Source organism: Sarcophilus harrisii, chromosome 2 (assembly GCF_902635505.1).
Source record: "Sarcophilus harrisii chromosome 2, mSarHar1.11, whole genome shotgun sequence".
Lineage (NCBI taxonomy): Eukaryota > Metazoa > Chordata > Mammalia > Dasyuromorphia > Dasyuridae > Sarcophilus > Sarcophilus harrisii.
The window spans coordinates 282788113-282802282 of record NC_045427.1 but is presented as its reverse complement, the minus strand read 5'-3'; the positions used below and the strand labels follow the sequence as shown (position 1 = coordinate 282802282).

The window sequence follows — 14170 nt, the reverse complement described above, 5'->3', positions numbered from 1 at the left end:
TATGTCAAAAATTTTAGGCCATTAGTAATTAAAACATTTAAATAAATAAATAAATAAGATACACACAAAGAAAAATGGCATTATTCATCATTCCTCATTATCTATCCTAGATGGAGTAAATCCTACCTTGTGGGAGGAGAACATCAATCAGCCATTCGCTGTGATCCCTATAGAGAAAAAAACACCATGTTTCACATTTTAAATACGCTTCAACATTGCCCTCTAAATGAGTGCTTTGGAATACCCCCTGTTGCTAAAATCCTTTTTATAGAAATGGAACGTAATTAAAAGTCCTATCATAATAAACATTTAAAGTGTCTGCTTCTTTGAGGTTAAATTTAAAATTATAGACATTTCATCATGTTCAGTTATTTTTAAATGATGCTTTCCAGATGCTAATTAGGCCAGAGAAAATATAGTATGATCTGTGCAGAGCCAATTGTGATTGCTGCAAAGCTAATAAGCAGAAACACCTATCTGAAATACATGTTAAATTTGGAAGCCATGGTTTAGATTCCATTTACTTAAAACCAAGACTTGGTGACAAGAGACTACTTCAAATCTAAGGCTAAATTCATTAAGCATTATTGTTTTCCCCTGCTGCTTCTAGTGTCACTTTGCAACTGTTCAGTGTAGAGAGCTTCTAAAGGAAGCATAGGAATGCATTTAATAGTACACAACAAAAACTTTAAAGTTAATTATTGAACAAATTTTAGAAAAATGTGGCTCATGGTATACAAGGCTAACACCAGAAGGACTTTGCCCCTAAACTCGTTATGATTCTTCATTTCATTTGTGACATCAATGACTTCACCTACCCTGCAATGCGCTGGCTACATTCTTCACAAAGATATAATGGTGGTGGTTTGTCTCCTAAAGCCACTGACAGAGAGGGGTCTATACACATCTGAAACAAAAAAGAGAAGGCCAAGTGAACATTTCTCTTCATGTATAACATCTTCCTTGTTGCTAAAATAATAAACTGATTAATTTGAACAAAACTAATAATTCCTTACATTAATACCTTCCACACATTCCTCTATTTTAAATATTGCCAAAACCCTATGAAATAAGGGTGTGTGGGAAAAGGTGAAGAACTTTCAGATTAAGCATATATTGATCAGAGACTGTTAGCTAAAGTAGATCAAGCCTATAGGCCTCAGTTTTGGCTTCTCCAGAGTCATATGATTTTAGAGAAGGCCTGGGCTACATTCCATTATCCAAAGAAGGGATTAAAAATATATACGTGGCCGAAAAAGCTGTATATCACCTTGTCCACTACATTCCACTGACCAATTAGTGAATACAGATTTATGTGACCAATCACAATATATAGAGGATGGGATTTTGCAGGTTCTTTTTCTGAAATGTATAAAAGCTGTAAGCATTTTCAAGGCTCTGGTTCTATCCTGCTGTGAATTCAGCTCACAAACCAGGATGGGGTCTGCTTTTTGAGATTCTAATAAATAATTCTGCTTTCTATGAGTGATCTCTGTGGTAGTCAATTTGGGTAGGTCTTTTTGTCCCAAACAAGGGTGATCTTCATTTTACATATGAGGAACGTAAGGCCTGAAAAAACCAAATAACTTTCCAAAAATAGTCATTGGCAAAGCAAGGAACTGAACCCACTTCTTGCTCTAAGTAGTCTCTTTCTACTGTACAGAATCACTTCTCTCCAAGAAGGTAGCCCAATGTTTCCATGGAAATCTAGAGAGCTTATAAATATTATTTGTTTGAAGCTTAAATTAGCTGTTATATCTCCTCATTGTTGCTATTAATTTTTAGTCTAAATAGCCACATCTTGCACAGACCCTGAAAATATTTTTACAGGGTATTTATTATATTATAATTTGTAGTTCAGTCATGTCCAACTCCTCATGACCCCTTTGGGGATTTTCTTGGCAAAGATACTAAAGTGGTTTGCCATTTCCTTCTCCGGGGACTTCTCTGAGTGTCAGTGAGTGTCTGAGGTCACATTTGAATTCAGGTCTTTGTGAGTTCAGGCCCAGAGTTCTCTATCCACTGAGCCACCTAGCTGCCATAATATATTATAATAGATCTTCCCAATTGAATATGAATATCACTGGAGTTGAAAATCACTTTCTAAAGCAATAAGGAGATATAATATCTCTTCAGGAGAAGGAAAATGATTAATCATTCTTGAGGAAAAGAAGGAGAATGTATAATATAATTTTTTTTGTAAAGGTAGTTATGGTTTGGGAAAATGCTACAATGTAAGGTAGTTATACTTTAAGCAGTTGGCTTTTCTTTGTTTCTCTAAATTAGGACACATTTTTCTTTTCTTTTTTTTTTAGCATTTTCATTCAGAAATTTGATCATTTTAACTACAGTTGAACTATGATTTCACTGACTAAGAGGTTTTCCCCCTCCAGACTAAGAATCATAGACTGTGATTACTAGAAGGACCTTCAGGATCATCTTGCCCAACTTGCTCATTTTACATAGAAAGAAATTGATTTCTGATTCTAGAAAGAAGTGATTTGCCCAAGGTTATACAGCAAGGAAGGAGGAGGGCCTAAATTGAAATCAAATCTATTAACCATTTTCATTACTCTATTAGATAGTTGTCTTGCAAACCCAGCTGGTCAATTGTCTATATTTTCTAGCATTTCATAGATAAAACATCCAGAAGGCCATCTAAATTTGCTACTTTTCAAGAAAATGTTCTCAGAATGAACAATTTAAAAGAAAGTCTGTCTAATTTTTCAAGGTCATTTTCAATTCTTCCTTGTCTTCAAAATATACTCAACCCCTGCTGTGCAGTTAATGTGCTTGGAACAAAGTCTTCCAAAATTTCTTTCTACTCACTAACTATAAAAACATACCAAAGCTGCTTTCTTTAATTGTACTTGCTGATTTGGGGGGAGGGAGAGGGCAGAGAGAGGCAGATCATATTAACCCAATCAGCCTTTCATTTAAAATCCTCAGTCTGAAGGAGTTTTGATGATACAGAAAAATAGTGGAAATGGCTAAGTTTAAATAAGTGCTACTAACAAAACTAGAAATAATGTAGATGCTCATCAGTGGGATCATGGCTGAACAAATTATTATATACAAACATAAGGTATATCATTGCATCAAGAAACATGATGAATGAGTAATTCAAAGAAACTGGAAAGAGTTTTATGAACTGATAAAAAAGTGAGAAGAAACAGAAAAACAATATGCATTGTTGGTTGGAAAACAATATGCATAGCCTGGTTTAGAACTGGTTGGTTGATTGGTCAGCTGGTTCTTGTCCTTCATTCTTGAAGAGAACCAAAATGACATCACTGCGTCAGAGTCAAGTCGCAGTGTGTCCAACTGTGGCTGATCTGACCAATACGAGCTTGGAGTGCTCTGTCACAGATGGGACACAAACAGTTAATATGAGCATCTGGGGAGGACTCTCTAATTTTGCACATCTCATGTTTCCTTTTGGTTAATTTAGTTCTACTTTGCTCATGGAGCATCTCTTGATGAGGGCACGTCACGCTGGGTGCTCCTGTGCCAGTGTCTCCCATGTCATACAATCGATTCTGAAGTTGTTAATGGATACCTTCAGAGTGTCCTTGTATTGCTTTTTCTGATCACCTTGTGAGCGCTTGCCCTGTGAATTCTCCATAAAATAATTTTTGACTACAATAATGTAAATAAGAAGAATGCTGACATGATGTTGGGTGCTCTATAATTACAATGACCAATCTTGGCTTTTAGACAAAATGAGGAAACGTACTTCCCTCCTTTCTTTAGAGAGTTGCAAGACTACCAGTGCCAAAAATTGCTGCCAGCCATTGTGGCTACCTTGGTTGATTTTACTTAACTGGAGCCAAGTTTATGCTCTGTTCATTTTCAATCTCTCCCTAACTACTGTCTGGCAAGCAATAAATGCTTACTAAATGCTACTTTACCAACTAGTTGACTTTGAGCTTCACCATAACATATGAAGATTTGGGACTGACTATTGCCTCTTTTTGCATGTCTGCACTTAACATGAGGCTTACAACCTAGAAGGTATTTAATAAATGTTTATTGTCATACCAAAATAAAAACATTTTATTTTTTTCTATTTTCTAGAAATTTTCTAGAGCATAATTTTTTAGTATTAATGTGTATATTTGGTAAAAAGTTAAAATATAAGCAAGGTCTTTCATTGCTTTCCTCCCACTACAATATATAGCAACCTAGGCAACTGCCTTCTATTGTCTGCCCACCAGTATATGAATTTCCACCCAGAGAAAATTTGCATCTCATTTTCCAAACACATGACCATGTGTCATTTAAAATGTTTTAAGTGAAAAAGATTTTGCATATAATCTACATTTAAAACAAATTTGCATGGTAATAAAAAGTTGTGGATAAACTGAATTTTGTCTATGCAACTGCCTACTTAAAAAGACACTGAAAATAGAATGTCAAAAGGAATTTAGCATGTCAAATGCTAAAACAAAGAACATTAAGCTAGATAGAACTTTAGGACACAGGATGCCAGAAATTAAAAAACCTTAGAGATCATCTCTCCTCTCTCTCATAGCCAAACTCTCCTAGAAAGAATCATCTATATTCATTTTTTTCCACTTCTTCCCCTCTTACTTCTTCAATCTTTGCATTCTAAACCACCAGCAAGCAATATTCATAATGGGGATAAGCACATTCCCAATAAGATCAGGTGTGAAACAAATATTACTAACAAAGTCAGCAGCAAGAGATAGAAATTCCATTTAAAATAACTGTAGATGAAATAAAATATTTGGGTGTCTACCTGCCAAGACAAATCTAGGAATTACATGAACCCAAACTCTTTTCACACAAATAAAGTCGGATCTAAACAACTGGAAAATATTAATTGCTCATGGACAGGTCAACAATTCTGCCTAAGTTAGTCTACTTGTTCAATACCAATCAAACTGCCAAAAATATATATATTTTATTAGAGCTGGAAAAAAAATAATAACAAAATTCATCTGAAAAAACAAAAGGTCAAGAATGTCAAGGGAATTAATGGGAAAAAAATACAAAGGACAGTGATCTAGCAGTATCAGACTTAAAACTTTATTGTATATCATCAAAAACATATAGTACTGGCTAAGAATACAATGGATCAGTAGAATAGGTTAAATACACATGGCACAATAATCAATGATTACAGTAATCTAGTATTTGGTAAACCCCAAGACTCTAATTTCTGGGATAAGAACTAATTCAATAAAGTTGCCAGGAAAACTGAAAAATAATGTCAGAAACTTGGTTCTTCTCAGTGGTTCAGTGATCCAGAGCAGTCCCAATAGACTTTAGATGAAAAACTCCATCTGCATTCCGAGAGCAATCTATGGAGACTGAATGTAAATCAACACATGCTACATTCACTTTTTTTTTCTTTTGGTTTTTTTCTTGTGTTTTTTTCCCATTTTGTTCTGATTTCTCTATCCCAATATGATTCATAAGGAAATATGTTAAAAAATGAATGTATGTTTAAACAAACAAAAAAAAAACACTTTGCATTCTGTTTTGCAACCTTATCATTCAAATGAAATTCTCTCTCCAGTAATATCAATCATCTAGCAATGGTCCAATTCAATGGCCCTTCAACCTTCTTGAGCTCTCAATAGCATCTAGCACACGTTCAACCATCTTCTCCTCTTGGATATTCTGGAGTTTTCATGACACTGTTCTCCCTTTGGTCCCCTCTTACTTAGAGTCAGCAGTAGAATAGGGTAAAACTAAGAAAATAAGAAATGATATAAATATTTGGAGGACAAATTATGATTTTTAAAGGATTTAAAGGATTGGATAAGAATTGTGAAGCTGTCAGGTTTGATTTGGTTTGATTTTATAAGGAAAAGACAAGTCACTGGGGGTGACAGTGAGAGGACAAGAGAAGATCCAGAGAAGAGAGCAGCAGCAAAGGAAGAGAAGTGAAGATAGCAGAAGGGCTGAAAAACTGTTTCTGGGAATTAGAGGTAGAGGGAAGTCATCTAAGAGAAGGCTTCAATTGAATAATTACTGATTGGTCAGATAGAATTTGTGTCATTGGTCAAGAGCTCCCATAACAACCATTGACCTTTAGTAATCTCTAAAATTTTCAACAACCCAAAAGGTGACTTTTTGTCACCAGATAGTCGATATAAAAAAATGGATTGATTATATACTTTTCAGACAAAGATGCAGAAACTCTATATAATTAGTTAAAATAAGATGTGGAGCTGACTGTGGCTCAGATCATGCAATTTTTATTGCAAAATTCAGTTTTAAACTGACAAAAATAGGGAAAATCACAAGACGAAATAGGTATGACCTAAATATATCCCTTATGAATGTGAAGTGCAAGTGATTAATAGATTTTAGGGATTATATCTGGTGAATACAATGCCTGAAGAATATGGGCAGATTCACAATGTTGTACAAGAGGTAGCAATGAAAAAAATTTCAAAGAAAAAGAACAAGAAAGCAAAATGCCTGTCTAATGAGGATTTACAAATCACTGAAGAAAAAAAGAAAGCAAAAGGGAAATGAAAAAAGGAAAGATGTATCCAAATTAATGCAGAATTCCAGACAACAAAGAGAGGAAAGGTTTTCTTAAATGAGCAATGCAAAGAACAACAAAATGAGAAAGTCAGAAATCTCTTCAAGAAAATTAGAGACATTAAGGAAATGCTTCATGAAAAACTGGGCATAATAAAAGCAAAAAATGGTAGGCATTTAGCAGAAGTAGAAGATACTAAGAAGAAGTAACAAGAAAGCAAAAGAAAGAAGTTAACATCATCAATAACCATGATGGTATGGTTAACTAGAGCCAAACATTTTAGAGGATTACTCTAGACATTACTAATAATAATATTAGTGGAGGTGATGGAATTCCAGCTGAACTATTTAAAATCCTAAAAGATGATGCTGTTAAAGTGTTACATTCAACATGACAGCAAATTTAGAAAACCCAACAGTGGCCACTGGATTGGAAAAGATCAATTTATGTACCAATCCTAAAGAAAGTGAGCAGAACCAAGAGGACATTGTATGTAGCAACAACAAGATTTTGTGATGATCAACTGTGATGGCTCTTTTCAACAATGAGGTGATTCAAGGCAATTCCAACAGACTTGTGATGGAAAGTGTCATCCACATCTAGAGAGAGAACTATGGAGACTTTATGTGGATCAAAGCATAGCATTTTCACCTTTCTTTTTGTTGTTTTTTTGTTCATTTGTTTTTTTCCTTTCTCATATTTTTCCCTTTTGATTTGATTTTTTGCACAGCATGAAGAATATAGAAATATCTTTAGAATAACTGCACATGTTTAACCTATATTGGCTTGCTTACTGTCTAGGGGAGGAGGAGGAGGAGGAAGGGAGGGAGAAATATTTGAAACACAAAGTTTTGCAAAGGGGAATATTGAAAACTATCTTTGCACGTATTTGAAAAAATTATTTTAAAAAAAGGTCATGCCAAAGAATGTTTAAATTACCAAACATTATTTCACATGTCAGCAAGGTTATGCTTAAGATTCTACAAGCTAGCCTTCAAGAATATGTGAAACAAGAATTACCAGAAAAGCTGTCTGATTTTTGGAGAGGCAGAGGAACTAAAGACCAAATTACCAACATTCACTGAAATATGAAGAAAACAACAGAGTTCCAGAAAAAAAATGTTTAGTTATGCTTCATTGATTGCACTAAAGCCTTTGAGTGGATCATAACAATATGTGGCAAGTTTCCAGAGATGAGAACACCAGATCATCTTACTTGCCTTCTGAAGAATCTGTATGCGGGTAAAGAAACAGTTACAACTCAACATGGAACAACTATTTAGTTTAAGATTCTAAAAGGAGTATGACAAGACCAGGCTAGATGAATCAAAAGCCAGACAAATAATCTCAGGTATGCAGATGATATCACTCTGAAAGCAGAAAGTGAAGATGAATTAAGAAGTCTCTTGATGAGGGAGAAAGAAGAGAATGTAAAAGCTGGCTTGAAGCCTAGTATCAAAAAAATAAAAGAACATAGATTCTGGCAACTGGTTTTATCATTTCCTGGCAAATAGCGAGAGAATAAATGGAAGCAGTGTCAGATTTTATACTCTGGGCTCAAAGATCACTGCAGATGGTGACTGCAGCCATGAAATTTAAAGATGCTTGCTCCTTGGAAGGAGGCTATGGCAAATCTGGACAGCAAGCTAAAAAGCAGAGTCAGAACCTTGCCAACAAAAATCCATATAGTCAAAGATATGGTTTTTCCAGTAGCAATATATGGCTGTGAAAATTGAATTGTAAGGAAAGCTAAGCACTGCAGAATCAATACTTTCAAACTGTGGTGCTGGAAAAGAGTTTTGAGAGTTCCTGGGACAGGAGGGAGCTCAAATCAGTACTTAAAGAAATTAATTCAGACTATTTATTGGAATGTCAAATACTAAAGCGGAAACTTAAATACTTTGGCTACATAATGAGAAGACAGGACTTATTAGAAAAAACCCTAATGCTGGAAAAGATTAAAGAAAGAGGACAGCAGATGATGAGATGGATAGATAGTGTCATGGAAGAAAGGAAGATGAGTTTGGACAGACTTCAAGAGACAGTAGACAATAGAAGGGCCTAGCATGTATGGTCCATGGAATTATGAAGTCAGACACCATTGAATGACTGAACAACAAAAGATTTGGAAAAGATGCTTTTCATTAGAGCTTGAGCCACCTCTGGCTCAGGAAGGAAATGCAGAAGGAGATGAGAGGACTTATATTGCTGATTAGACAGAACAGCACCAAGTGAGTAAATAATTGGACAGGCTAGTCCACATGGCCCAGAGATAGTTTCATTAGTGCTGCAGTCGACTGGCTTAAAGAAAAATCCTATTTATATTAAAAACTAACAATTACTAAACACCCTCTCAATGACACATTTATTTTTGATAATCAAACATTTATTAAGTACCTGCTATGTGCCAGGGACTGTGCTAAGCTCTATGTATACAAAATTAGGCAAAAGACATTCCTTCAATTTACATGTATTATAGTGAAGCTCAAAGTCAACTAGCTGGTCAAATAGAGGATTTCTCCAGCATAAGAGTGATGAGGTTTAACAGTTAAGTAATGAATAGAAAAGCAATTTCATATCATATTGAATTCTGAGGTCTAGAGTTAATTGCCCAAAGCATGAATTATCCTCCCTCAGATATTTCCATGGCAGGTTGTCACTGGGAGCTAATGGATATATAAACTGATAGATTTTTTTAAAGTCCTTGTAGATGGATCTCAGTTTAAAGTGATGCATTCTTCAAAAGTAGTATATAAATTGAACTTTTGCCAATGAGTCCAATTTTTTCATTTACTTATATTTTAACTTTAGGAATATTCACCATAGCTAGTGAGTGTTTTAGTGAAAAAGTATGAACCAGTTTACATGTGTGTTATAATTTAAGTATTTGATTTAATATCCACAATATTTATTTTGCCCTATTAAGTTATTACTTATGTTTAATATCCAAAAGTATTATTATTGTGAGTAGCTAGTTCTGTAAATTTAAAAAAACCATTCATAGGGGATGAAGAACTAGAGTGATCCCTAGAGTAAGTGTATTTTCCCAGGACCCTGAGAAAGTTTGGATGGAATCTTGTAATGGTGGTATATATCCAAAAACTTAGATGTGCTACTGTGTAAGTAGGCAAAAGGAACAAGACAATTTCAAAGATAAAAGGGGTGTCTCACCTATCTAGATGAAAAGAGTAAGGGCCCAAGTCCTCCCTTAATAGTGATTGTATCCCATGGTGGATCTCCATTTTTCCAGAGAATAGACCTCCTTGTTAAAGTCACCACTCCCTCTCCACTTCTAAATCTTAGAATTCTCAGCTTTCCTCAAAATTCACTCAAGCACTTCCTCTTGAAACCTTTCCTGATCTCCCATTTGCTATTTCACTACATTTCTCCTGAAAAAACATTACCTTGTTTTTATTCAGTATTTTATGTCTTATAAAATATATTTTATATTTACTCCAATCTTTCCATGTTATTTCCCTAAATAAAATATAAGCTTTGTAAACAAATTTTCATTTTTATCTTTGGTCTGCAGCACCTGTCCCAATGCCTGGAAAGTAGCAGGTACTTAATAAATGTAAGTCAATTGATTGATCGATGTCAACAGTCTCATTTTATAGATGAGAAAATTAAGGCCTAGAGAGGGAAAGGGACTTGCCTACATAGTCATACAGTGAACTTTTTGCAGAACCAAGACCTCCTGACTCCTAGTTCATGTTCTTTCCTTAACATCATGCCATCTTTCATGTATATATTCCAGATTTAGGGATGTACATGTGTTTTACTAAGTACACCAGCATCCTGCCCCACCAAAACCATGGTTAAGAAATCATGTCCCTTAGAGTAGGAGATTTGTGATAATGATCTTAGCAGAACCACTACGGTACTGTACACATTATAGAACTTGACCACTTGCCAGTGCCTGAACTCGGCTCACCTTGATTGTTTTGCTTTAACAATTGGACAACTAAATTTCCTCCTAGAAAAAGTAGGTATTTTTGTTACTGGGATTTAATTGATAAATAAAATGATAGATTTTTTAAGCTCTTATAAATGCATCTCATTTTAGACAACTCATATATTAAGCCATATACACTTTTTTTAAATGATGAAATCAAAAGGTGAGAGAAGAATGTACTGGAAGAAAGGAAAAATGAAAAATGGAATAATGCAAATTATCTGCCATTAAAAAAGGGAGGAAAAAAATTTACAGTGAAGAGAAAGAGAGGGAGGAGAGGGTGAGAGAACTTTACTCTCTCATTAGTATTGGCTGAAAGAGAAATAACATACATACTCAATAGGGGTATAGAAATCTATCTTACCTGGAGAAGAATAGGAAGGGAATGTAATATGGGAAGGGGGAAAGATGATAAAAGAGAGGGCATATTGGGGAAGGGAGTGCTCATAAGCAAAACACTTTTGAAGAGGAACAGGGTGAAATGAGACAAAATAAATAGGGAGAAATACAATTAGCAATAGTGATTATAAAAAAAAATTTTTTGAAGCAAGTTTCTTTGACAAAGCCTCATTTCTCAAACATAGAGGGAACTGAATCAAATTTATAAAAAATAAGGGCCATACCCTAATTAATAAATGATCAAAAGATCTGTGCCCAAAAGGCTGCAAATTCATGCATATCCATTGACCTAAGACCACTATTAGGTATGAATACCAAAAAATATTGGAGGGAAAAAACAGAAAAAAAAAAAAAAAGGAAAATGACCTATATGTACCAAACATATTCATGGCAGCTCTCTTCTCAGAACAGAAAATAAACAGAAATTGAGGAGATGCCCATCAACTGGGGAATGGCTCAATAAACTGTGATATGTGTTTGTAATGAAATATTATTGTTCTCTGAGAAATGATGAACAGGATACTCTCAGGGGAAAAAAAATCCTGAAAAATCCTCCATGAACAAAATGAAATGTATTGTATATAAAGTAATAGCAGTGTTCTGGAATGACCAGCTGTAAATGACTTTATTATTCTCAGTAGTACAATCATCCACATCTATGGGAACTGATAGAGTCTGTATATAGATTGAAGCATTCTCTATTACTCTCTCTCTCTCTCTCTCTCTTTCAACTTAATTTTTCTTGAGGATCTTTATTTTCAATAGGGTGAGAGATCTATGTTTTCTTTCACAATTTTACTTTTATAGAAATGTTTTACATAACTTCATATGAAGTTTCTTAATTGTGAATGGAGATAAAGAAAAGAACCTAGAATTCAAAAATCTTAAAAACAATTTTTTAAAAATGTTGTTTTGAATATAACTGGAAAAAAGTATTAAATAAATAAATTTAAAGGTAAGGACAAAAAAAGTCATCTATAAATTGAACTTTTGCCAATGAGTGCTATTTTCCCACCTATTTACAGTTTAACTTTAGGAACATTTTGCCCTGATTCCTGATTAATCAACAGTGATCCGTAACACTTGAGCTAAAGATTACTGTTTCACCTCATTCCTAGAAGAAAGAGTGCTGAATTTGGAGGCTGATTTGAATTCAAGCTGTGCTCCTTATTAGATGCACAGTTTTGAGCAAACCACTTGCCCCATACAAGCTTCAGTTTCCTTTTGTGAAATAAAAAAAGAATGGTAAAATAATCTTCACGGTCCCTTCTTGCTTTAAATTGCATGAAACCCATAATCATCTGTATCGAAATGTCTCTAAAGCACTGAGTAGGTTCGTTTTGGGGTGTTTTTATTTCTTTTCCTTTTTTTCTTTCTTTTTTTTTTTTTTTTTTTTTTTTTTTTTGCTGAGGCAATTGGGGCTAAGTGATTTGCCCAGGGTCACACAGCTAGGAAGTGTTAAGTGTCTGAGATCAGATTTGAACTCGGGCCTTCCTGACTTCAGGGCTGGTGCTCTATCCACTGTACCACCTAGCTGCCCCTGTTTCTTTTCTTTTTTTTTTTTATGAATGTTGAAAACTATCTTTGCATGTCTTTGTAAAAATAAAAAGCTATTAAAAACATTCTTGTGAGAGAATAAATGCACGGACTATGTAATTTCAAGCTTTCACTTGTATGGAATCGTTATATATGGGGAGGAGGAAAATTACTCATGATCCAACTAAGTGAAAACATTTATCAAAATACTATTTGAAAGATCTGTTTATACAGCTCATCTTTTGTGTTAAATGGGCTATTTCCTCCATGGTTTGTTTTTGGGAGACAACTGGGGTTAAGTGACTTGCCCAGGGTCATATAGCTAGCAAGTATTAAGTCTGAAGCTAGATTTGAACTCAAGTCCTCCTGACTTGAAGGCTGGAGCCCTATCCACTGCACCATTTAGCTGTCCCTCTGCCATTCATTAAAAAAAAACCAACCCACACATTAGACCATACCATTCCCCTCATGCTCTATGTCTAATTTCGTTTCTCAATCATACTCCTAAAAGAAAGCATCTACTGTTGTTAATTCCACTTTCTTTTCTCTCACTCCTCAACCCTTTGTGTCTACTATTTGGCTTCTGACCTTATGAGAATAACTGAGTCTTCCTTCCCCAAGAAATGATATTTTGTCTATTTTTCATAAAACTATATATATATATATATATATATACTTATATATATGTGTGTGTGTGTGTGTGTTCCTAATTAGATTATATGTTCCTAAAAGGGCAGAGAGCGTTTCACTCATGTCTTGCATTCCTAGTGTCTACCACTATGTTGGCACCAGAATATAGCAGATAATTAGTATTTAATAAATGCTTGTTGGTGGATTTTCAGTAGTAGCATATAGTGCTCTATATTCTCTGTTACTAGAGATCTATAAATGGAAACTGGATGAATAATTGTAACAGTTGTGCTAATACAGAATGTTTTCCAGGTATAGAATACACCATATGGCCTCTGAGGTAGCTGAAGATTCTCTGATATTTTTGTATATACATCAGGTCCCAGATGTTCTTGATTTCAGAGACATCCCTTATTCTGCACCTCTATTACTAACTACAGTTGATTTGTGGATGCATCCCACATTTAAGTCAATACAGCTGGATGCAATGTCCTAAGAGACTTTACGAGAGTTTTCCAGTTCAGTCAGGAGAGTTGCCAAGACTAGACTGCTCCTTCCCCAAATTAACGGATCCACAGGCTCAGTTACTCTTATTGTTTCCATTCCCAGAAAGATGTAGCTGTCCCAGATTCCTTCTGGACCTGAAGAATCTCCATATTCAGGTTTTTTAAGTATTACTTTATTAAATATATGTATTATATAATGTCATTTATTTTGCATTTCTGCTGTTCGTTGTTTTTAAATCCAGCTGCTGTATATATTAAATATTCATCTGTATTCAAGCATTTCATTAGGTGATTTCCAAATAAAACCAAATAAAATGATAAACTTAGGAGAACTTAATGAAAGAGATAGATACATAACAATCTCATTAACTTAAACTTTTTTTTAAAATCTACTACATATCCCTCCACTCCATAACACCTTCTTGAGTGCAGAAAGGCCATTCTTTCCCTTTAATCTTTCTTAAATCAAAATTTACACGTTATCTCTTAGCCCTATGTTTTATATCAAAGATTCTTTTTTTTTTTTTGGCAAAACAATCAGGGTGAAGTGATTTCCCTAGGATTATATAGTAAACATCAAGCATCTGAGGTCACATTCGAACTTCTGACTCAAGAGCCAGA

The 14170-nt window shown here is 34.6% G+C and overlaps 1 protein-coding gene across 11 annotated transcripts in view; it reads right to left on the bottom strand.

The window, feature by feature from the left end:
• Positions 1–14170, bottom strand: part of UNC79 (unc-79 homolog, NALCN channel complex subunit) — a 300682-nt gene that overhangs the window by 219714 nt on the left and 66798 nt on the right. For 10 of the 11 annotated variants that reach the window (XM_031952318.1, XM_031952320.1, XM_031952321.1 and 7 more), the window contains exons 9-10: positions 819–907; positions 127–167 (exon numbers count right to left, since the gene is read on the bottom strand). In XM_031952318.1, the coding sequence (XP_031808178.1) occupies positions 127–167; positions 819–907 (130 nt within the window). Of the gene's footprint in view, positions 1–126; positions 168–818; positions 908–14170 lie in introns of those variants that run through there. The other variant, XM_031952328.1, reaches the window with a different exon arrangement.